The sequence below is a fragment of the Vicia villosa genome, linkage group LG5 (genome assembly GCF_029867415.1).
Source record: "Vicia villosa cultivar HV-30 ecotype Madison, WI linkage group LG5, Vvil1.0, whole genome shotgun sequence".
NCBI classification, from domain to species: domain Eukaryota; kingdom Viridiplantae; phylum Streptophyta; class Magnoliopsida; order Fabales; family Fabaceae; genus Vicia; species Vicia villosa.
The window spans coordinates 156,936,067-156,961,803 of NC_081184.1; the positions used below are offsets into that span (position 1 = coordinate 156,936,067).

General features: G+C 34.2%; 4 protein-coding genes across 4 annotated transcripts; 1 reads left to right on the plus strand and 3 right to left on the minus strand.

Moving 5' to 3' along the window:
- Positions 1-3,497: 3,497 nt before the first annotated feature.
- On the plus strand, positions 3,498-10,979 carry LOC131603391 (peptidyl-tRNA hydrolase, mitochondrial). Its single transcript, XM_058875692.1, has 8 exons — positions 3,498-3,773; positions 3,936-4,020; positions 4,121-4,188; positions 4,966-5,016; positions 5,110-5,183; positions 10,099-10,157; positions 10,235-10,311; positions 10,665-10,979. Exons 1-8 carry the CDS (start codon positions 3,666-3,668, stop codon positions 10,797-10,799), a joined length of 657 nt encoding a protein of 218 aa, XP_058731675.1. The 5' UTR covers positions 3,498-3,665; the 3' UTR covers positions 10,800-10,979.
- Positions 10,980-13,469: 2,490 nt separating this feature from the next.
- LOC131605829 (uncharacterized) lies at positions 13,470-16,851 on the minus strand. The gene is made up of 6 exons (XM_058878138.1): positions 16,250-16,851; positions 16,044-16,170; positions 15,655-15,945; positions 15,473-15,574; positions 15,058-15,357; positions 13,470-13,490 (listed from the first exon to the last, which is right to left on the minus strand). The coding sequence occupies exons 1-6, from the start codon at positions 16,849-16,851 to the stop codon at positions 13,470-13,472; spliced, it is 1,443 nt and encodes a 480-aa protein (XP_058734121.1).
- A 218-nt stretch (positions 16,852-17,069) lies between these two features.
- On the minus strand, positions 17,070-18,194 carry LOC131605830 (uncharacterized). The gene is made up of 2 exons (XM_058878139.1): positions 17,969-18,194; positions 17,070-17,886 (listed from the first exon to the last, which is right to left on the minus strand). Exons 1-2 carry the CDS (start codon positions 18,157-18,159, stop codon positions 17,070-17,072), a joined length of 1,008 nt encoding a protein of 335 aa, XP_058734122.1. The 5' UTR covers positions 18,160-18,194.
- A 79-nt stretch (positions 18,195-18,273) lies between these two features.
- On the minus strand, positions 18,274-20,612 carry LOC131605831 (uncharacterized). Its single transcript, XM_058878140.1, has 2 exons — positions 18,339-20,612; positions 18,274-18,291 (listed from the first exon to the last, which is right to left on the minus strand). Exons 1-2 carry the CDS (start codon positions 20,610-20,612, stop codon positions 18,274-18,276), a joined length of 2,292 nt encoding a protein of 763 aa, XP_058734123.1.
- Positions 20,613-25,737: the final 5,125 nt, after the last annotated feature.

The window sequence follows — 25,737 nt, forward strand, 5'->3', positions numbered from 1 at the left end:
GAACTTCTAAGTCAAAAGATGAAGTAAACACAGTGGTCGAACTGACTTCTAGTGAAACCTATGTGTTCCACGAACTTGTCAAATCTCCTATTCCATTATTGAGGAGATTGTTTTAGGCCATACAAATACCTATTCAACTTGCACACATAATTGTCCTTACCATTTTCTTCATACCCTTCATGTTGCTTAATGAGGACCATTTCATCTAGATCACCATACAAGAAAGCAGTATTCACCTCCATCTGTTCCAATTTTATATATGTCGAACTTTGCCACCATAGCAACCAACATTCGAATGGACCTGTGTTTCGCAATAGGAGATAACACATCATTAAAGTCGACCATTTCTTTCTGAGTGAACCCCCTAGTGACCAAACTTGTCTTGTATCTATTAGACGTCACTCATTTGATTCATTCTTTCACCTTGAAGATCCATTTACAACTGACTAATTTGGCCCCTATGGGTCTCTTAATCAGCTACCAAGTGTTGTTATGATCATTAAGAAATTTATATCATAATCCATGGCTCTAAGCCATTCAGTCTTGTCTTGATTCCACATAACTTCCTTATAGTCTATAGGTTCTACATCTAGAACTTCACTTACTGAGATTAAGGCACAAGTTATGAAATCTACATTAACAAGTATCTGAGATGGATTAACGACTCTTATCGACTTGTCCCTTGCCAGCAGGTAGTCATTAACATTTTTCCTTAGTATCTTTGACATCTTGTGCTTCTTCCTAAACTTCATTTGAATTATACAATTCATCATTAACGTGCTCCACCTTGACAGGAAACTCCTTATGTTCCAACTCCTTTTCATAGATCTTCGCGCTTCGATCAACTTCATCTGTTTTCTTGAAATCCATATTAACTTCATTGAAAACTACATCTTGACTCATGAGACACCTCTTTTGAACTGGCTCTATATACCACAATCTACAAGCTTTAACTCTTTCAAGGTATCCAAGGAACATACATCTCAAAGATCTAGGATCAACCTTGTCTTGCCTAATGTGAGCATATGTTACACAACCAAATACTCTAAGTTTATCGATGTCTCATAGAGGACCCGATCAAACCTCTTCAAGTGTCTTCATCCCCAAAGTAGTCGAGGGACACCTATTTATCAGGTGAGTTGTAGTCATGATTGCCTCAGTCCAAAAAACCTTCTTTAACCCCACATTAACCAACATACACCTTACTATTTCCAAAATGGTTTGATTAAACCTTTTAGCTAAACCATTTTAATGGGAGGAGTACCTGTAGTATTTTTGTACCTTGCAATGCCAAACACAACACAATAGTTGTCAAATACTTCATTGTAAAATTCAAGATCATTGTTAGTCATCTGCCTCTTGAATTTTTTACTAGTTTGGTTTTCCGACAAAAGTCTTCTAACTTTTAAAATTATCAAAAGTTTCATCCTTAGCTTTTTGAATGAATACCCATATCTTTCGTGAGTAATCGTCAACTAAGGATATAAAATATCTTGCAACCAAGTGTGACGAATTCCTTTTAGGCCCCAAAAGATCAGCATGGATATACTCAAGAGATCCATGTGTTCTTTGTTTACCTTTGTTAAACTCCACCCTACAAGATTTACTAAATAAACAAGGTTCACAAAACTCCATTTTTTCGACATTGTAACCACCTAGGAGATTTTGCTTTCCTAATTCGACCAAGCCCCTTTCACTGGCATGGCCAAGTCTCGTGTGCTATAATTTAGTCTTTGACATATGTTTAGTGGATGCTACATATGCTGAACCACTTATAACCTCAGCCTCAAATGTATACAGACCCTGTCTCTTGGTGCCTCTAAAGACTTCCTTCGACCCATTTATTACCCTTTTAATACTTTACTCTCGTTTGAAAACATATCCTTTCTTGTTGAATTCACAAGAGAAATCAAATTTCTCTTAAGCTGAGGTACACACCTTATACTAGTCAATAAATTTACTGACTCATCATGAAGCTTGAATATGACAGATCCAATTCATACAATCTTACAAGCTTTGTTGTTTCCTAGCAACATTAATCCAACATATTGATCATATAATACCTTAAACAAATCCTTGTTTGAAGTCATGTGCCAAGTGCAACATGAATCCATAATCCATTCCTTTCTTGAATATCTGCTGGAAACCACAAATACATATGATGATTCATAATCATCTCAAATAATGGATGCATTGCCATTGTTCTTACCATCACCACAACTCTTAAACCTTTCAAGACACACTTTTATAGTATGACCTTCCTTCTTATAGTGGTAAGGCCTAATATTAGGAGAATCACCACCATAAAACTTTTGTGGACCTTTTCCCTTCTTCTCAAACTTACCATCATTTTTTTTAGAATTTTCCTTTTACGAACAATCCTTTACTAATAGATTATGGCTCGTGCTCTTTTCTTTTGTTCAAATCCTTTGAGTATAATGCTGATTAAACTTCTTCAAAGGTCAATGACTCTATTCCATACAAGAGGGTTTCTTTGAAGTGAGCATGAGATCTTGGCAAAACACATAACAACAACAACTTTATCATTGATGGTAACCTCAATATCCATTGGATCAAGAATCAACTTATTGAACATATCTAGTTGTTCAGTTAAGTATTTGTCTCCATTTATCTTGAATGAGTACGTATTTTGCTTTAGATAGAGACAATTAACCAACGATTTAGTCATGTACAAACCTTTAAGTTTCGTACACATACCAGCCACCAACTTCAATATAATAATGTTCCAAAAAAATGAAGGAGATAAAATTGTTTAAGGGAGCTCTGAACATATTTTATTCGTTAAACTGTTGTAGTTTATTTTTATTATATTTATCTATTTTATTTTATAATTAATTTTAAGAATATTTTTTCTTTTGTTTATAGATACACAATTTAATATTAAATTGCCGATATTATTGATTGTTGATGTGAGAATTATTTGATTGTAGTTGATGTTTTTATTAATGTTAACTTTAATTGTAAAATATTTATAAAATATTGAGATTGAGTTTGGAATTCAATTAACATGTTTTGAAAGCCTTTTTAACTTTTAGGGTGAGTTTTGATATTTTTATAAGAATTTAATTGATATGTATAAACAGTGTAAAATAATTTTATATCGTCATTGAATTGTGATCGTTAAATATTTATTAAAATTTTTAATTTAATTTTAATTATTTATAAAATAATATTTGTGAATGGTTGTGATGTATTAGCTATGTAAAGAATTATGTAAAGAATTTTATATAGTACATAGTAATTAATCTCTTTTTATAAATATTTAGTTTTTTAAAAAAATATTAAAAATTTAAATTTAATTTAATTTCTTTCAATTTAATTTTTTTATTTATGTTATTACATATTTTTTTATTAATTCTTTACAAGTACTAAGCTTTTATTTATTTTTATTTTATACGCATTACAAGAACTAAAGTTAATAATTTCTCATAAAAATATTTTAAATATTATGAGTCTAGTTTGATTAGGACCCATAAATCCACATACCAAACCCGAGCTTATGAAACCGGCACCGAACCGGCTAAACTCGACAATCGGAAAACCGAGTTAGTTGCATCGTGGCGAGCGCCTCCGCTTCACTACCAGTAGCTGAATCGAAGAATCTTCAATTTTCTTCTTCTCACTGTTCCACTTCAGTGGAGGATATGCTCTGTACATTACCCAAGCGTTGCTTTTGCACCGTCGCTCCTCGCCCTTGGCTTTTCGTTGGTTTGGGGAATCCTGGCGACAAATACAAAGGAACTCGACACAATGTACTTCACTTTATTTTGTTTGAAAATTTCAAATTCAGTTACAAGTTTGTTAGGAGTTAGCTTTTCTTTTATTTCTAGTTTCGAGTTAGTAGTTAGTTACACAACTATCAAATTGTATGAATTTTTGATGATGAAATTTGAAAGTGTTTTCGTTTGAATCAGGTTGGATTTGAGATGATTGATGCATTTGCAGAATCACAGGGGATTCAAATGAATACGGTTCATTGCAAAGCCATTTTTGGAAAAGGTTTGTCTGATTCATTTGATAAATTGATATTCCTCTTTTATATCTCTTTCATTGTTTGTTGTTGTAATAGTTAAATTTTAGGCAAATTAATTTGCTACAGGTTTTGTTGACGAAGTTCCAGTTTTCCTTGCAAAACCGCAAACTTACATGAATCTCAGTGGTGAATCGGTAAGGAATTGGAATATTCTACTTTTTAGTTTAGTTTCTACAAGTTTTTTTTTGTCGTTTAAAGCTTCTGTCAGTTGCCACTTGCAAAAATGGTTTAACCTATGAATTCATTTGATTATATATTGGTTGCTCAAATTAATAATTGATAGGGTGGCTGTTCTGGTTACAATATTGAAATTTTGTAATTAATCTTTTTGTTTGAGATATTGGTGAGGTTAAAACATACTGTGCATGATTTCTAGGTTAAAACATACTGTGCATGATTTCTAGTTGCAACTGCAGCTAAAAATTGAAAGTTCCTGAGCTTCTGTCATGGTCACTTTAATAAAAAAAAATTCAAATTGAAAACAACAGCTATGAAAATGCGGTGTTTGCATCATATTCCCATTGCTGTTATATAGTGGATAATGTTGTATTCCAACGAAATTGGCTTCTAGGTGATCAATGATGATTTGATGACAGATTGTTGACTGAGTGAGGGAAATTAAAACAGAAGACAGTTCTATTAAAATACTCAAGGGTTGAGAATGGTCCTCACTCCTCATGGCTGATTGCTTACATCATTCCTGTCTGCTTTTACTGTTTTGTTTGTATTTGAAGTGCCGACCTCTTGCTGTGGTAAGGTAGTGTACTGACATTGATTCCTTATGGGGTTTCAGCTTTTGAAGTAGCATACAACTGGTTTCATTTGCTTTAGATTTTTATGTTTGGCTATGTGTGAAGTCTTATGCTGATTATCAATTATGTTATACGTCATGACTCTTTATTTTACTGCAGGCAGGACCACTGGCTGCTTATTACAAGTTGCCCCTTAATCAGGTGATTGTGGTAAGTTATTCCATATTGTTGCACCTCCTCTCAATGATTCTAATTGGTCATAGGTTTGTTCTTCTTTATTCAATATCGTTTTTATGGATGCAGTTCCATGATGACATGAACCTGCCATGTGGGGTGCTTCGTCTTCACGATAAAGGGGGTCATGGAAGCCACAAAGGGTACGTAAATATATGATATTTGTAGTTTATATGTTGCTGAACTCAAGTACATACTCCTCCAGAGATATTACGATGTTTATTACACATTAGATTATGTGATTCACTTATTACAAGACTCAATAAATGTGTCAAAATCTAAAGTCATGTATATGTTATTGGAGTCATAATCCACAACCATTACTTTTGAAATCAATTCTAGTTCTTGATATGATGATAATCTAGATGGCACTCTAGGAAGGAGTAGCAAATCAAATTAGAGATATGTTTTGAGAAAGATAGCCATTGCATTTGTGTATTGGCAACATAATTATTTGCGTATTTATTATAGTCCTCGACTTGTGTTGCATCGTGGTCTATGGGATAAAGACATAAAGTATCATTATTTATGTATTTTTTCCCCTTTGATCTTACATATTACAGACTGTGTTTCGCATCTTAGTCTCTGGTTTCTTGTCGCAGTTGAAGTTTTTTGTTTCTTTTTGCATTTCTTCTTCAATGCAATTGTCTTTGATCTAGTGATTAGACACTGATTTTGAGCCTAAGCTCAATAACCAAGTTGAAAAGAGAAGTTAGAGAAAGAGCTGCTTATGTGGCTATTAGTTGGAACATGCGAGGGGTAATAAGGAGAATGAGGCGAAGTATGAAGGATCATTTTTCAGTTACGACTTTATGGTTGGAGAGAATAGTTCTTCTCTGAGTAGCAACAACTCTATGGGCTACAAGGGACTTTTCTTATGAGATACATCAAGTTTCTAAATCAATACGATGACGGGAAATTTACAAACTATACGAAGACATGAAATTTACAAACCTAAGATGCACGAAAGAATTTCGCTAGATAGAGTGGATTGAAGCCACGACAACAACATCTAATATTTCTAAAGCCAGATCGAGTACTCAGGATTGATCGAACATGAGTTGCGAGCATCATCATCAAGAAACCGAGGAGGAATTCGTGACAAACGACAAACTCGGGGAGGTTATGTGCGTCGATGTTCGACTTCACTTGTTGGCGCCATAGATGAGAGTTCTTTTCATTGAGCTTCTGAGCGATTTTGAGAGCGAAATTGAGACAGCCCAAATCGTCATTTGCAGACGACGCAACTGGTATCAAAGTGTTCGAGATATGAGCGGAAGACGGCGGCGACACCGGTGGTGTCGTCATCATCATGGCCGGAGATCGGGTTAGCAATCTGATACCATGTTAGAAAGTTATAGAGATACTATTCATAATTATATTGTAATTGATTTTCTGTTTTTCATTGATTGAAGTTACTTACAAGTTACACCTGATTGCATTTTATGGAAGCAATCACGTAACCTGCAGTAACAGGTTACTTAACTAATTGATACTGACAGCTGTTAATTAATCCTACTAAGCTAACTTATATCTAATAGAGCACCACAATCACCACCCACACGACCACGACCACGACCACGATCGCCATGACCACCTTTACCTTCTTTATGAAAACCACCGCGACCTCCAAATTGCACAGCTAAAACTGAGCGGTCAGAGGAATCATTATCTGTCGTAGTAAGGCAGGATTCCATAAAAGATGAGTGCATAACCCTAGGGAAAGTATCATTAAGATTATCAACCTGCTTATTGGACAAAATTTAGGTCCGAACCACCTTATACTCTGAGTCAAGACGAGACAGCCAACTTAAGGCTATAAGTTTTTTTTTTTGTTGAGTTAACATCTCTTCGACAAATTTGCATGCTAGAAGAGAAGTCAACTCCTCAGTATATTTCTTAAACTCCAAAAAATAATCTATCAAACTTATGCTTATCCTGTTTGGGCGGAAAGTATCTTGCAGAAGAGCATAAATGCGATTCAGATTATCAAATTTACCAAAAATAAATTTCAAAAAATCCCACAACTCTTTCACAATCTTGCAGTAAGCAATAACCATTTGAACTCACCTATCAACAGAATTCACAAATAAGGCCAAAATACGTTTATCCTCTGTATTCTAAACCATTGCTGTCTTTGTTTCCTTTGGACATGCTTGTGTTAAATGTCCATCCTTTTCTATTTCTCTAAGACTAACTTCAACTAGATACTTCCACTCCACATTGTTCTCACCATCCCCATCAAGCTTGATGTCAGTGAGTTTTGTGGAAATAGTAACGAACTCAGTAACGGGCTTCTTAGAACAACTGTCTTCGACGCTATTTTCAATTTCCGTCAACATTGTTTAACCAGCAGCACAACAACACACGATTTCGACTCGAAACCTCACAAAAATACAATATATCAATGTAAAACACCACCAAAACGCCATAAACAGTGGCTGAATCCACCGAGCTTCCATCAACTCTCAAAAACACCTTAGTCTGTCCCAAAACCACAAACCATCTGCTACCGAAAATGCGCGTTGCAGATCGTGCATAAAAAACATTGAAAAACAGCGATTTTGCTAATCAGCGAATTTCTCCATGATTCAACTTCTCTATCCAAATTGTTATTCTCGAGGTCGTTTTTGATAACTTCTCTTGTAGTCTTTCTAGGTCTTCCTCTTCCTCTAGTTGTTTAATTTCTCTCCATCTGATTTACTCTCCTTACCACCGAATCTACAGGTCTTCTCTCTACATGCCCAAACCACCTAAGTCTATTTTCCACCATCTTCTACTATTATATGCACTACCCAACACTCTTTAATATTTTTATTTCTAATCTTATCCTATCTAGTCTTACCACACGTCCAACGCAACATCTTCATCTCTGCTACACTTACTTTATTCTCGTGTTGATTCTTGACCGCCCAAAATTCTTTCTCGAACGAAATTGTAGGTTTTACCGCAATCTGATAATATTTTCCTTTCAGTTTGAGCGGTACCTTTGCGTCATATAAAACCCTTGAAATTCTCCTCCATTTCAACCACCCAGTTTGAATTTAATTGTTTACCTCTCCTTCTATTTCTCTATCATTTTGTATTACGAATTTCTCTATAATTCGGCTGCCAAAACTTTTTTTCACCCCTCCAGCATGCTAAATCAGCCTTCTTTAAAGATGCTGGTAGGTTTGATTTTTTTTTTTTGACGACGAATTCTAGTAGGCTCTAGATACCATGTAGAAAGAAAGAATATAAATAATCAATTAGATACACTACAATATGTAGTGACCCTCATATTTATATTAATAAGTAAAGAAAGTAATACATAAGAAAGACAAATGGGCCAATGTTTTATAGAAAGTTGAAAACTACTATTTAGAATAGAAATAAGGCAATATCGAGGCAAGCAAACATAAATGAGGCATGGTTATCATCAAATAAGGATGGAGGAGAAAATGGACTAGGTTTATGATAGGAAATTGGGTATTACGGGGTGCTCAAGACCAACATTGAGTTGTATGGGATGCTTGGTGGAGTACTCAAGTGGCTTGGTTCTTCCCCCTTAATAGCTTGCTCTTTAGTGAGGGTTCCTCAAGTGCTTGAGTACTTATCAGTTTACTTAAAAATCAGGCCACATATGCAGCAATCTATGACTATGTGTTAAACTTATTGCATCCTCCAAAGTTATATGCAAGGTGTTATGGGCAATTTTTTGGTACTCAAACAACTAGGATAGTTGCAACTTGCACTCAATTTCCAGCGACCCCCACAATTTAGAATCCTCTCAGGCTTATACTTTTTCAGTTAAAAAGACGGTGGAAAAGGGAAGGGAAAGAGTAGGGTATTTTCCCATTAGAGCTGGAATGATAGGTTGAAACTGAATAGTATCTACTAGAGCAGGTGCTAGATCAAAGGCAGTTTACCTAGAATGGCGAAGACATGGATTAGACGCTGGTCAAATGGTTAACATACCAGTCAGACATATGACTTGGGTAGAGGTTACTATGATCCTGAATCAATTCATATTACTTTAGGGCAAAGTTCCTTTGGAGGAGTGTAGTGTTGTTAAGGCCTATCCCTAGCCTAATATTGTTGAACCTGCCCAAAACTTATAAATAGTCCGTGACTAGTCAACATCCCAGTCAGACAAATGACTTGGGTAGAGGTTACTATGATCCTGAATCAATTTATGTTCCTTTAGGGCAAAGTTCCTTTGGAGGGTTGGAGTGTTGTTAGGGCCTAGCCCTAGCCCTATATTGTTGAACCTGCCCAAAGCTAATAAATAGTCAGTGGCTAGTCAGCAAACCCACAGTAGAGAAGCTCCAATAATGTCAAGCAACTCTATTATGTATTTCGAGATTCAGATGCCTAGATTGTTGGCTAGGTGGCAGAGAAGGATTATCCTGATTTGGTTATTCTTCCCCCCCATAAATAAATCATTGTTCAAGACTTCTAGTACCCTAACAGAATTTGGGGAAAAATTCAAGGAATTTAAACGGGAAAAGGGAGAAGGGTGTGCTTCACTAGATAACGAAGAAAATGATTTTTGGGCTTATGTTATGTTTGTGTTGAGTTTTATCACGTTGTTAGTTGGAGTCTTGAATCTGATGGCCATGAGACATGTTAGTTGTTTCTGATATGCTATTTTGAAACTTAAGATGCTTTCTATCAATTTAGTTTATTCTGTGCATATGTTAATTTTTTTATTATATTGTTTGTAGTATTTTTGTACATGTACACATACATAAATATCCCCGATGCTTCAAATTGGCCGCATAGCCATCTGCCGTGGATTTTTGGTTTGCCGGCATGGTTCACCATCTAACATTTTTGCTTGTCAAAGGGCCATAAATTGTTATATCCGCACTGCTCTATTTTAGGAGAAAAGGAAAATTAATTTTGAGCTGAAGTTGGAAGCTGGTGTTTATGATTCAATAGTAGTTTATGGGATGAATTGCGCTAGAAAATGAGTTCATGAAATCTTGTTATCTCTGATTTTTTTTTTCTAATCAAATGCTTCTCTTATGCACTACGACTCATATTGTTGTCTTCTCTTGCTTTTCAATTATCCAGGCTGAAGAGTGTTATTTACCACTTTAGAGATAATAGAGAATTTCCTCGTCTAAGAATTGGTTAGTAATTTTTATTAGACTGTTTATTCCCCCGTGCGAATTTTAGTGATTGTATTTTCAATTTGTTTTGCTGATAGGGATCGGAAAGCCTCCTGGACAAATGGATCCTAAAGCATTTTTGCTTCAAAAGTTTAATGTAGCAGCTAGACAACGAGTAAGTTCTAGACAATGCACTTTTGGTTCCTCTAGTGTAACTTGTCATGTTAATGCAGTGTCATAAAAACATGTGAAATGGTTGTCTGTATTTGGATGGCTCTTTAGTGGTTGGATATTAATGCCGGTGAATCAGAAAACATTTGGGCAAATGAGAGTCTTAGTTATTGGTAGCATCCAATATGGCTTCACTCTGGGCCATTTCTATAGTATAGCAGCTTTCACGCAGTAAAGCTTGTGGCTGTTACTAATTCATTTTCTTACATCAGGCTACATCCACTATATCAAAACTAGGCAAGTTGCAAAAATCTTAATTTGTTCAGTGTTTCTTCTTTTATCTTTCTTGTTGGACAGATTGATGAGGCTTTGCACGAAGGGGTAGATGCCTTGAAGCTCCTTCTATCTAAAGGTTTGGAAGTGAGTGCAAAAAGGTTCAACAAAGACCAGAAATATAAACACTTAAAAGTGCAGACATTACCAGTTTGGTAGGATTCCCTGATGGCAAGTTGTGTTATAAGTATGGTTAGTTTAGTTCTTCACTTTTAAGGTTTATATAGATTGCCTGGGTGCATATTGATGTGTAAAATGTAAGGAAAAAATGGGCTGAATTTTGAAAACATTCTTCAACTATGTATATTATCTAGCTTTTCAAGTGTTTTTTATTTTTTATTTTTTCCCATCTGGACTTGTTTTAATTTGGATATTGTCGTGCAAGCGCTGTATGGCATGAATCATAAAGTTGTTAGGGAAATGCAACATGCAAGTTAAGTTTCTTAAAAGACCAAGTTATTCAACTTGGAAGCAATGATAAAATGTAAATTGGGAAATAAAATTAAAATTTCTGTTCATTAGCTATATGACATTGACTTGATAATTTGATATAGGTTAAGATACTGACTACAACAAATACTTATTAGGTAAGGAAAGGAGAAGCCCCGAACAGGATTCACACTCTAGGTTCAACATTAATAAAGACTTGGGTCAATGTTATTTAAGTTACAAATTGATTGGTACTAGGGTAAAATATCACTCATGTTGTTCACTTGTTTGACTTATTAATTCTATTTCATGTTGCTAGCTTGCTTTTGACTGAAAAAAAATCTTGCTCACTTTTTTGACTTATTAATTCTATATTTGTTTTTTGACCAAGTTTCTTGTGAATCTTCTATGACTTTTTGAGACATTTTCAATCCTTACCATTATGCCTTGAGTTTGAGTTTGATTCCATTTGTTTCATTACATAACATTATGGGGCGAATCAGAAGATAATAAAGACTTGATAAGAGCCAGCTGTTCTGAAATACTAGTAAAAACCGACCATAATGCTGGAAAGTTCAGAAATTGGTTTGAACACAGAATTAAGTAAATATCCATGTGCTACACCTCCCAAAAGAACCATATAAAATATAACCACAGATCTGATTTTCCGTAGTACCTTATATGTTGGCTTTGTACCTTTTTGCATGTTGCTTTCCTACTAATAGTGTTCATACAACATATTTAATGTATTTTCCTTTTTTTAAGTAAGATATTTAATGGTTCATTAATGATGAAATATAATGGTTACAAGAAAAATAAATGAGCCTCCACCACAATACCATTCACTACTTTCATATACCGATTTTTTGGGTGAAAATGGTCACATGGGGATCCATTATAGGGAGCAATGGAAGAGAGTATGAAAGTTTTTATTTTATTTTAAATTGAAGCAACTAACTTGCAATTATATTATCAAGCTGTATGTGTTGATCCAACCCATGCAATCATGGAAATTTAATTAATGCATAGTGTTGTTATCCGATAGAGAAATAGGGATGGTACTATTGGTAGGTGGTTTTGTGCATGAATCATGAATGCCAGCTTTCTTCATTTGGTGTGATTAATATTTATATAGTTGACCTTATCTTGTCATTTTTGAGTTTTGTGAATAAATCACTACAGCATGTGTTTTTTCTAACAAGTTGGAGAGAATGAAAAGTTACAATGTCGAAAATCAACTTATTTTATTTTAGGATCTAGGATTAAATTAGTTTATTAGTTTAGTCAAAATTTAGAGATCTTTAGTGGTATTTGGGCTTGTTTGCAAATCGATGTAAACAAACCGTGGAATATCTTGCTGCCGGGAATGCTTAGAGGAAATCATGTGCACTGCAGCTCATTAAAGTTTTTCTTTCTTTACCCTTTTCTAACCTATGTACGGACAACAGTTTGAAAAATTTCCGCCTCCAAAATTCTTTTGAAAATTTAAAAATACATCATTCGAATTCTACATTTCAAAGAAAATGTAAATTTTTTATGTTAAGGGCTCTAAGAGTTTAAGGTATTTTGCCGTGAAAAAGAGAAGTTACAAAAGATAATTTCTGGACTAGACAAACATTTGTGGACTTTTCTACCGCGAAAATAAACATATCATTACACAATTAATAAAATTCATTAAAATTTTGGTAAGTTCATTATATGAAACACAACATTCAATCATCTAATATCATGTTCTCTCTTAACATTTGGTTATTTTAAATTTGAAATTAATTTTGTGACAAAGGTATGAGTATCCAATAAAATTTACATGTGACATGTACCTAAGAAATTCCTGAAGTTTTTTTCTAGCCTAGACTTTTTAGACCTTTAAATTTATATGCTACTAGTACTTCATAAGCATGGATTATAATTAGAAACATGATTAACATTAACAATATTTATGGAAGAACATATAATTGATTTAATATATGCATTTATATTTAGTTCAACAACTGACAAACAATTGACATGTTTAGTTATGCAAAATCATAAAAACCTACTCTTTAATTTGTTATTGCATTCATCATGCATGATACATGCTTATTACATTATCAACAAACACCAAAGGCAGGCTGTATAATTAAGTTCATATAATCATCATATCTTAACCACTTAATAACATTATAAACTCTAATTAATTAAATTAGTACATGGTTAATCATCTGCTTAACCCGTGGCTCATGAGCTCTCAGAAAAATTCCAAACATGGAATTAAACAAGTATAGTATAGACACCTATTATTTCTACAAGTTGCAATAGAGAAAAATACTAGCAAGTAGGATAATCACTTATTGACTTGTAAATATGTCAATTCAATTTTGTACTAGTTTGTTGGGTGACCTTAAAATAAACTTTTTGCATTCAACATTTGTCAACTCCACACTGAAATAAAAGTACAAAAAGTTATATACGTGTATATCTAACACTTTACCAGCATACTAGTGATCTAGATCCTTATTTCTGGCTGTGACAAACAGATCAGACAAACCAAGTCAAACACATGTATATTTATATTTATATAGATAGAGAAACACACATACACTCATATATATTAGGTCATTTTAGGTGTGATTTTTCGTGGATACTTCCTCATTCATTTATTGTAAGAATGCCAAAACAGATAAAAGACCAAGTCACCGACTTGTATCGCAAGGATTATGTACCGACTACTCAGATATGATTTGGTATGCAGTGGCAGAATTAATATAAAGGATTGTAGAAAATTCAAGATAAAAATAATAAGAGAAGAAAGACTAGCTAATTAGTATAGTGACTATATAGTAAAATAGAAATAAAATGTATTATCATGATAAATAAGTACAAGTTTATAGAAGAAATGCAAAATTTCAGACTGTATAAACACGTTATTTATCTATGTTGATGCTTTCTTGTATGCTAATTCTCTGATTTGTTTGACGGGTTCAAATTCAAAATATGCATAACAATAAATTAATTATTAATTTGTATTTCAACTGTTATTTTAAATTAATTAGTGTTTAACAATGGTTAAAAAATTAGACGTACACTACAAGAAATACTGCATTTTGCCAGGGGTTAAACCCCTCACTAAAGGCAAAACCCCCTCACAAATGCACAATTTGCGAGGGGACAGCTTCCCTAGCAAAATAGGGGGTCGCAAATCCATTACCGAGGGGATAAACACTTCGCTAATTTGCCAGGGGTTACCCCCCTCGCTAAATGCAAACTCAAAAATCTGCTCTGCAGGCTACAGCAATAGGCACCAGCTAGCAGTCTGCACATGGGCAGACTGCGTCAGATATTTTGCTTGGGGATTAGCCCCTCGCAAAATGCAGGATAAATTTTTTTGCTTGGGGACTAGCCCCTCGCAAATTGTTTATATTTAAAAAAAAAAAAGTTTTCAACGTCGTACATAATAATATATATATATATATATATATATATATATATATATATATATATATATATATAATTATAATATAATTTAAATTAAAATATATATATAATAATAATTTAAATTAAAACAAAATTATTATAATACATATAATAATTAATATTTAAGCAAATATATTAAAAATTAAACTCCATACAAAATTACAATAATATTTAAAAATAAGTTCAACATAATTAACACAAATTGTTCAATACAAATTAAAATAAACTTAAATATGTAAATTTAATTATTCCCCCCATCTTGTTCCTCCTCTTCTTCATCAGCTCCTCCATATCCACTAGTTCCTCCAAATCCACCACCACTCATATTTTGTGAAGCAAAAAACTGATCAAACCTTTGTGACCGCTCATTTGCAATTCGCATTGCTTCTTGATATTCCTGTGTCTGCCTCCTCATTTCTTCCTGAAATTCTCTCCTCATTTCTTCCCGTAATTCTCTTTCTCTTCTTTGCATTTCCTCCTGCATCTCTAATTGTTTTCTCTTCATCTCTTCAATTTCCAAATTTCTTGCTGCTACTTGTTGTGCTGCCTCAGTATTTGCCAAGTTTCTCACAGTTTCAAGCATTTCGGCGGTTAATATAGGTGGAGTGGATGATCCTTCTCCATCAGCATATCTCATTTTGAAATCTCTACTACGCCGCTTGATATTTTTGGAATACCCTCCAGTACAATACACTCTCCCATTTTTCTTCTTTCCACCTGAAACCTTATACCAAGTCTGAAAACCAAGACTGGGGTCAACAGGATACCCCGGTGGTGGTTCGGGTATTTCAGGATGCTCTGACAACTTTATGGCAAGTTCTTTATCAAAATTCTCCTATAAAAAAATTAAATGTTATCATGATTCAAATAAACTATTACATATAAAAGAAATAAAACTATGTACATATAAAAGAAATAAATAAAATGTATTTGATATAAAAGTAACTTACTTGAGTGATTTTTGCGCGCTCGTCAATAAACTCTCCATTTCTCTTGAGATGAGTCTCCATGTGGAGCTCATTAAGAAGTGGAGTTCTGCCTAATTCTTCACGCTAAATAAGTAAAAAAAAATAATTATACATAATGAAACATTTAAATAATAGTTTAATAAAAAATTTATAAATTTATGTACCATCCTTCGCGCAACTTCAGCCACACTAATACTTCCCGCTGCATAGTTGCAGCCACCAACTTCAGATGCTCTATTTTTCTTTGCCTGCTCAGATATTTCCTTAAACTTATCAGAATTCCAATGATCAATAAGCTGTGGGAATATATCTTCTCCTATCCAACGTGGACGTGTCCCTTTTGCTTCCCATTTAAGTCTAACATTCCTCATGGTATCAGAAAATCGAGCAGCACATTTTGTGTGAAAGTTTTCTTTAATCGCGGCCTCATCTCTAACATCCCAAACACAACGCTCCTACATTGTTGTATGAATTTAAAAATATTAGATAAAGTAGAATCATGAATATCACAAAAATTAAAAAGGAAATGTCAAAATGAATAAGTAAATTATACCTGAAATGCCTGAAACCATTTTTCCCTCTCATCTTCATCTACAGCTCCATAAGACGCCCAAAATTGTGTGTACTTCTCTTTTATAATATTTGTTATGATCGATACTGCCTGATGTGAGGGAACAATTCTAAACAACAAAATATTGAGTTAGTATTGATTAAATAAAACTCATATTTAAAATATAATATAAAAACACAAAAACTTACGATCCTGCATCGGGATAAATGCATAGTCTGCCCTCATGATACTTAATTTTTTGAGTCGTATTTTTTTTCAAAATACGCTTCCTCTTTGTTTGCTCCTCAGCAGTAGTATCTCCAGGAGCGCTGGTATCTCCAGGAGCACTGGTATCTCCAGGAGCACTGGTATCATCCTCTGAAGGAATGGGTAATGGCATGCTAGATCCACCTGTCTCTATATGCATGGGTAATGGCATGCTACCAGATCCACCTGTCCCCATATGCAAGGGTAATGGCATGCTACCAGATCCACCTGTCCCCATATGCATGGGTAATGGCATGCTTGATCCACCTGTCTCTGTAGGAAAATATGTGGGGTAAGAGTATCCAGGAGGACAAAAAAACCCTGATCCAGGGGGCATGGATAGTAATCCAGTGAAAGATCCAGACATGGGCGGTGTAGGATGCATAGGCGGTGTAGGATGCATAGGCGGTGTAGGATGCATAGGCGGTGGAGTACAGCGTGGCATAGGAACAAACATATCTGAGTTAGGAACCTCCTCTACAATGAATCTAGTGCGACGAGGCTTTAGTTGACCCTTACCTTTTTCATCTTTTTTGGGTGGCATCTTTTCCTGTTACACAAGATAATATTTGAAAGATAATTGCACAAGATAATATTATCAAGTTAATATTACATAAGATGATATTTGAAAGTTAATATATTACACAAGATAATATTTGAAATTTAATATTACACAAGATAATATTTAAAAGTTAATATTACACAAGATACTATTACACATGATAATATGTGAAATACACAAGATAATATTACATATTCAATTCATTCATCATCATAATCTTCGTTGTCTTCATCGCATCTGATATTATTGTCTTCAGACTCTCCTAGCTCTTCATGCTCTTCTTCCATAGGATTTGTTGACAACAAGATACTTGCGTCAATTTGTTGACCCTCAACTGCAGTATCACACAAACTTACAATCTCCTCAGTTTCAATTACCTCATTAACAGGTGAAATCTCATCATGTTGGTATGCAACATCTTCCATTAACTCACCAGTCTCAATGTGACCCATTGGGTTGGACTTGATTACAACACACCATTCTCGTTTCCGTGGGGTAATTGAAGGATAAGGTACATAATAAACTTGCCTAACATTATGTGCCATAATGAAAGGGTCATACTCTTTGTACTTTCTATCTCTTCGAATCTCAACAGTGTTATACTTTTTATCAATTTTTGTTCCTCTAGAAGATGGATCATACCAATCACAATAAAATAAGACAACTTTATTTTCCGAGTCCATATAATTATAAACCAACTCGTAAATATGTGTGATAACCCCATAGAAGTCGTCCTCACCACCCTCTGTAACTCCTTTTACGACTACACCACTGTTTACGGTTTTCTTCCCTACACTCCATTCCTCAGTGTGAAATTTGTAACCGTTTACAAAATATGTGTGCCATTCATTTACACGTTGACTAGGGCCTTCAGACAAATTTCGCAAATGTATTAAGTCAGGACTTAGTGTAACAATACATGATAATTGCTGCTTAAACCATGTTGGAAAATAGGCATGTGTGTAACCAGTCGATGGTTGTTCGCCTGTGCTTTGATAATAGTAGGTACCAAATGCCCTATTTCGAAAAGAAAAAAAGGTTAGAGAAGGTAAATCTTAACCAATTAAACAGCACATGATTTAATTTAAAATATACTTACTCAAGATATGGTTTAACTTCAACGCAGTTAATCAGCACATGAACATGAGCAGATTGCATTTCTTTTTGTGAAAGCCAATGCTCACTCTTCTTCCCTGCGGGACGGCCTGGACGACCGAAAACTAATAAGGTAAATTGACTTCTTTCACTGAAGTTAACTTCGTTCCTTATGATTCTTGGAGACAACATCATGTGATTGAAATAATGAGAGCAAAAATGTGATGTTTCGCGATGTATATAATGTGCACAAATTGCTCAACTCGTGCCTTATTTTTAACTGATCGCTTTGAATCACCCATGAATCGTTCAAATGGATACATCCATCTATATTGAACAGGTCCACCTAGAAAAGCTTCATAAGCAAGATGCACAGGGAGATGCTCCATAGAATCAAAGAAACCTGGCGGGAATATTTGCTCCAACTTGCAAAGAATGACAGGAATATTTCGGTCCAATTTAATGATGTCGTCTACTCTTAAAGTTGAAGCACAAATGTCTCTAAAAAATTGACTGATCTCAGTAAGTGGATTAAGCACATTCTTGGGCAGTGAACTGAATGCAATTGGAAGTAATCGTTCCATGAAAATATGACAATCGTGACTTTTCATTCCATGCAATTTCCCAGTGTTGGCGTCAGCACATCTTGCCAGGTTAGAAGAATAACCATCAGGCATCCTCAATTCATTTAACCACCGACATACAGCTTTTGCTTCTTGGGGAGTAAGAGTGTAACAAGCCTTGGGTTTTAATAATTTTCCGTTTGGTCGAGGTTTCAACTCCAATTCTTTTCGATTACAATAAAGTTCCATGTCTTTCCTAGCCTTCTCATTGTCTTTTGTCTTCTCATTATCCATCACCGTGTTAAGCACATTATCAAAAAAGTTCTTCTCAATATGCATAACATCAAGATTATGACGCAATAAATTATCCTTCCAATATGGGAGGTCCCAAAAGATACTTCTTTTTGTCCAATTGTGGTCAACCCCATATCCTTTAATTCTACGTGCTTCACCATAGTCTGTGAATTTTGGTAGGTCACAAACATTATTCCATACTTGAGTCGATGACAATCGAGGGGGAGGTAGATCTTTTACTTTTATTCCTTTTCTAAAAGCATCTTTATTCCTTCTAAATTCATGGTTGGTAGGTAAGAACCTACGATGACAGTCAAACCACGAACTTTTCCCACCAAAGTCCAAAGTAAACGCTTTTGTGTGATTCATGCAATGCGGACATCCCATTTTACCATGTGTACCCCATCCAGACAACATGCCATATGCAGGAAAGTCATTAATTGTCCACATCAAAGCTGCTCGCATATTAAAATTTTGTTTACGAGACACATCATAAGTCCACGCTCCCACCCACAGCCTCTTGAGATCATCAATTAAAGGTTGCAAATAAACATCGATTCCATCCTTTGGACTCAACGGTCCCGGAATGATGCATGTCAAAAACATGTAAGGTTTCGTCATGCACATCTCAGGAGGGAGATTGTACGGGGTAACAATAACTGGCCAACAAGAATATGCATTTCCTGAAAAATTATAAGGAGTGAAACCATCTGAGCATAATCCAAGTCGGACATTCCTAGGTTCAAGTGCAAACTCAGGATGAACTCTATCAAAGTGTTTCCATGCCTCGCCATCAGATGGATGTCGCATCATGCCTGAACTAATTCTGTTTGTATGGTGCCATGCCATTTGGCTTGCACTGTGCATTGATGCAAACATTCTTTGCAACCTAGGTATTATTGGTAGATAGAACGTAGATTTCGCTGCAACGCGATTTTGCCTTTGGTCAACTCCTTTACTGCTAACTAAATACCTCGGACTCTCGCAAAACTTACATTCCTCCAATTCCCCATCATTTGTACCAAACTCGTTGTCATAAAACAACATGCAACCTCTAATGCAACAATCAATCTTTTTAACTTCTAATCCCAACTTCGACACCACCCTTTTTGCATCATAATAACTTGTAGGCATGTTTTCTTTCACAGGAGTCGCGTCCAACATCAATCTCGCAAAGAATTCTAAACACTGATCAGGAACATTCCAATTTGATTTCGCAGCCAAAAGTCTCACACACATTGATAGCTTAGAGTCAGAAGACCCCTCAAACAATGGTATATTTATCTCTTTCAACAGTTGATAAAACCTTTGAGCTTTCTCATTCGGGAGTTCTTCTCCATCTAAGTCTTGTGGTTCATCATACGCCACATTCACCCCTAATGCGTCAGTGAACATCTCCTCGACGAGATTAAATTGCTCCTGGCACTGCATATGTGATGAACTACTCCCTGGATCAACTCTATTTATATCTGGTTCTATATGTGTTTGACTGCTAGAAGCCTCTCTATTCATCTCCTGCATTGTTTCCCCATTAGATGTCCAAACCCAGTAATTTGGCCTAAAACCCACTCTCTCCAAGTGACGCTTCACTTCACTAGGGTCACTAATAATATTTCTGCAACCACACTTTAAACACGGACACCTTACCCCTCCTTCCCTGCGACAACATTCTTGAGCAAACGCATACGAGAGAAACGCGGCAACTCCTTCCATAAAAAGTGGTTTAAGCCCACGTCGTCCAGGAAACATTCTATCATACATCCAACTACGATAGAATTGGTAATGTTCCATACTGCACATGTGAATCATGTTTAATTATATTCAATATTTGTCTTTTTTTAAACATATATAAACTATATACTTGTTTTTAGTCCTAAAAAAATATTTGTTTTTAAAATATATTTAGTTGTTTTTAGTCCTAAAAAAATATATATACATGTGAATCATATATAAACTATATACTTGTTTTTAATCCTAAAAAAATATTTGTTTTTAAAATATATTTACTTGTTTTTAGTCATAAACATACATACTTGCTTTTAAACTATATATATACACAAAAGCACACAAATTTGTGAGATATAAACATATATATATATATATATATATATATATATATATATATATATATATATATATATATATATATATATATATATATATATATATATATATATATATATATATATATATATATATACTATTTATTTATATACCGTTTTAATAAATATATTGTTTGTATATACTATTTTTTATTACATACAATAAAATTATATTCAATATTTGTCTTTTTCTAAACATATATAAACTATATACTTGTTTTTAGTCCTAAAAATATTTGTTTCTAAAAAAATATTTTGTTTTTAAAACATACAATAAATTATCAAATATATATTAAATATAATAAACTATCAAATATAATTTTAATTTCAAAAGTACAAAATTTACAAACTGTTTTTTGATATAATAATACTAACTATACAAATTTTTTATACTGTTTTTTTAAATACTTATTGTTTTTAATGCATACTATTTCCAAATACATACTATTTTTATATTATTATACTGATTTTTTAATACATACAGTTTTTAAACTATTATATACCATTTTAAATATACTATTTTTAAATTATAATATATAAAAATCGTTTTTTTTAAATATACTGGTTTTATAAAATATATTGTTTTTAAATAATATTTTTATAATATATAAAAATCGTTTTTTTAAATATACTGGTTTTATAAAATATACTGTTTTTAAATAATATTGTATAATATATAAAAATCGTATTTTTTTATTTAATATATAAATACTGTTTTGTAAATAAAGATTATAATATTTACTAACACATATAAAAACATACCAAACATAATCTTATTTTTAATACTAAACATAAATTTTATTATACTACATTTAAACTACTAATTTAAAAAATCAGCAAATATATTATTGTTCACATCAATAAATCTGTTATTTTTAAAAGAAATAAACTGTAATTATGATATTAAATTCGAAAAAATTAAATAAAAAAATCTAAACACATAAAAAAAAATATAAACTATAATCTAAACACATATATAAAATTTATATATAACAACATCATAAACACATATAAAAAAAATCTAAACACATATATATATATATATATATATATATATATATATATATATATATATATATATATATATATATATATATATATATATATATATATATATATATATATATATATATATATATATATAAACACTTCCATCCTAAACACATATAAAAAAAATTTCAAAAATTTTATATGTGTACCTTAATTGAAGATAACCTGTAGCCTGAAGATTCCCTTCAAATTATAAGATCTTTCTCCCAAGATTTTGTCTTCTATAAATCAATTGTTGTATAAAAAAACAAAATTAGATTATATTTTAAATAAAAAAGAATGTATAATATTACTTAGAGGAAGTAGAGGAGAAATTTTACCTTCAAATTATGGTGTTGTTGGTTGAGATGAATGAGATTTGAGATGAATGGGGTTGTGAGGAAGTTGAGATGAATGGGTATTTTGGTTAAAGGAAGAAGAAGATAAATATGTAGGTTTGAAATGGGTAACGTTCGGAAACAGAGAAGATGAAGTAAATGCGTGCACATGGGGTCAGACATCAGCGAGGGGCAGCCCCACGGAAATGAAACGGTCAAAGGGGGCGTGGGGGGACCCCTCGCAAATTTCACCTTGAAAATAGAGACTGCACGCGCAGTCTGTTTGCGCCAGTTAATGAGACAGTACTGTCTTTTTTCCGAGGGGCTACCCTTCGCTAAAATCTGTACTTTTTTTCCTTGGGGTTATCCCCTCGCTAAATGCTGTACTAGCTGCAGAATGAATTTTATTTTTGGCGCCACTTTACTTTGCTTGGGGTATCCCCTCGCAATGCAAATTTTCAAAATCAAAATTTCCCTCTTCTCCTATTTGCGAGGGGTCTCCCCTAGGTATGCGTATTTGTTTTTAAATTGTGTTTTGCGAGGGGCTTAACCCCAAGCAACGTTATTTTTTTGCGTGAAGGTATACCCCTGGCTAAATCCCCTGGCTATTTCAAAGATTTCTTGTAGTGGTAAAACTAGGTAGGAAGAGTGGCTAATATCTAAAATAATATTATTTGAGAGAACTCTTATTCCAAAAAATATAAATTAGACCATCCGCAAAAGATTTTTTCATTTAGATATTTAAATCTAGACATTTTAAGTGGTTCATGATATCAAATGTTTAAATAAAATCGACACGTAAAGAGTAAGTTTTAACTCCTATCATCCTAAGAATATACTTGATGAAGAATCTATAAATTCTTCTATTAGTATTTGTTTCATGCACGAATAAGAATTGATATGTGAACATGGATGTGGATCGCAACGACGGATTGGAGGCTTTAGATACAGTGGAAGTGGGGTTGACTTGCAAAGTTAATACTCTAATGCCCAAGCTAGCATGAGAGTGAGATGAAGTGAATGAGATTTGAATTTCAATTATTTGAGAAATTGCACATTCTCCATTTTATATAGTAGTGAGGTTATAACAGTTTGCTAATCTATCGACATGAGATATGAGAATTCGCCCGATTGATAAATGGGTTGAGATTACCTACTTTCTTGTCTAGGATAGTGAACATGTCCTGCACGTGGTCCGGTGAAACGTTTTGCTTTCTGGGCCGTAGTTATTGGATCCTCAGGGTGACCCAGAACAATTGTCCTCCCAAATCATTTCCCCTGTTTTGCCGGAAGAGGGCTTGTTGTGCTCTTCTTCTTCTTCTTCTTATGTTAGTCATTACTCGATTTATGTGGAGTCATGACGTGACGCCATTATCATGGAGAACTTGCGCCCTTAAATGCGCCATGTACCCTAGATGTCTTTTCACGTGTTTCATCACGACGACCTTTGGGTACTTGAGTATCTTTTGGAAAAATCTGGACTGTAGGTAGTGCTTACTTCCTTCCTTTCATAAGATAACGCACAATCTTTGGGAATTTCTATAAGGCTTCCTTGATCGTTTACCATTTGTTCTTTCGTCATCTTCATTTTTTGCTACTTATTATCTTGACTAATGGAGGTGGTTCTCACCATGCGTCGAAAAGTGAAGGAAGATATTTCAGATGCCTTAGTGGATCCTAAAATTATGAAGACCACTTCTATATTTGCTTGCGAAGGTAACCTTGATATGGCTTTCCTTGAAGTAAGTCCCTTGTCCGATTGACGTGTATTAAACCCAGAGAAAAAAAAAGATATGCAGTGAATATGGGGGATGGGCCATCCCTTTGTACTATTGCACATTTTCAATTTTGGGTCCCCGATTTCCTTTCAATGATATTGAAGTTGAGGTTCTAAACCATCTGATGGTTTCTCCTTTGTAATTGAATCCTATAAGTCGGGATTTCATCAAAGTCTTCCAATATTGGTGTGAGTACCGAAGAGGAAAGCCATATTTGTCACTCTTCTTCCACCTTTTCAAGATTCAACATAGTACATCGAATCGTGCACAAGGTCAATGTTTAATTACATTAACGTAGGTTACCCGCTACTTCAAAGTGTATTTTGGCGGCATGAAACATTTCAAAGATCAGTTCTTTTTAGTTACTCATCTCAACAAAGAGGCTTATGCAAATACTTGTGCTAGAGTCTGCATCAGGATACCTATGTATGGAGTTACTTGATAAGTTCTCGATTCAAAACCACTTCTTAATGGGAAATGAGTTATATGTCTACAAGAAGGATGATCAGTCCTAGGACAAATTTTACCTAAAGAAACAGTTAGTCATTTTTTTCAAAGAGGGGTTACTTCGGAGACGTCGTTCCGTGAGATAGGGCCTCAAGAAAACGTTCTCTATCTACAATGTTTCTTGATGATTTGTTAATTACCATATGTAGAATCAATGAAATATGAGAAAGTAATTTAGCGAATGAAGAAGGAGGCTCGGGAAATCACAACGATGACCGACCCTTTGAATGCTTCAACGTCTACCATCGTCCCTGTCCCAAATGGAGTGACGAAGCAATTAACCTGACCTTCATTGTGGGTTTTTTGCAGAGTCATGGAGGAACCGTCCCTACTCCATATCCTGGTGTTGAAATCCTTGGGGATACTCGAGGAGTTTCTAGTATTCTGGGAATTTTACCCTTAGTCTCGGGTATTTTGGATCCCATTTCTTTGGCCCGACTAGGACCTCGTACTGTAAAGGTGAACCGAGCATCCATTTCGGAGGATGATTTCTCCCACTTTTCCAATATGAGTAATGGCCGTCTCGAGCAAGAGTTCTCAACTCTGAAATACTTTACTTGATGAGCCTATGCCGTTATGGCCATTGGGGATCTAGTTACAGTGAGATTCTTATGGCCGATCTACTTCGTAAGGAAAGACAATTGTCACTGAGAAATATATGTAATCGGACGCTTCAACGCAACATGTACCTATAGGAAGTAAAAAGAGTTTCTACTTCTCTTAACGAGGTGGTGTTACTAAGTGATTTCAAATTTTTTGGCTCCCTAGTTAATCAAGTACAATTACTGGCATGAGAAGTAGTGAAGAAAGACGAAGCTCTAACATTAGTTCAGGTGTCATTATTCGCTCAAATCATCTCTTCAACTACTCAAATGGATCTCGAGAATTTGCGCCTTAAAAACATCTTTTTGGCTCAAAAGCTGGATAAAGTGATCGACGATGGCCTTGCATTTATATTCCATTATTTTGAGATTTCTTTATTACAAGTGGAGCATTTTTATCCTCCTTTGCGTATTTCAAAAGAGCAAGTCCACCCGAATCAAATAGTTGAAGATGCGAAAAAATTTTCTCTTAAATATTAACCATGCATTTCTCTTTATTTAACGCCCCTTCTTAATTTTCCTGGTTTTTAAATAAGTGTGACAACCTACATGGAGGAACG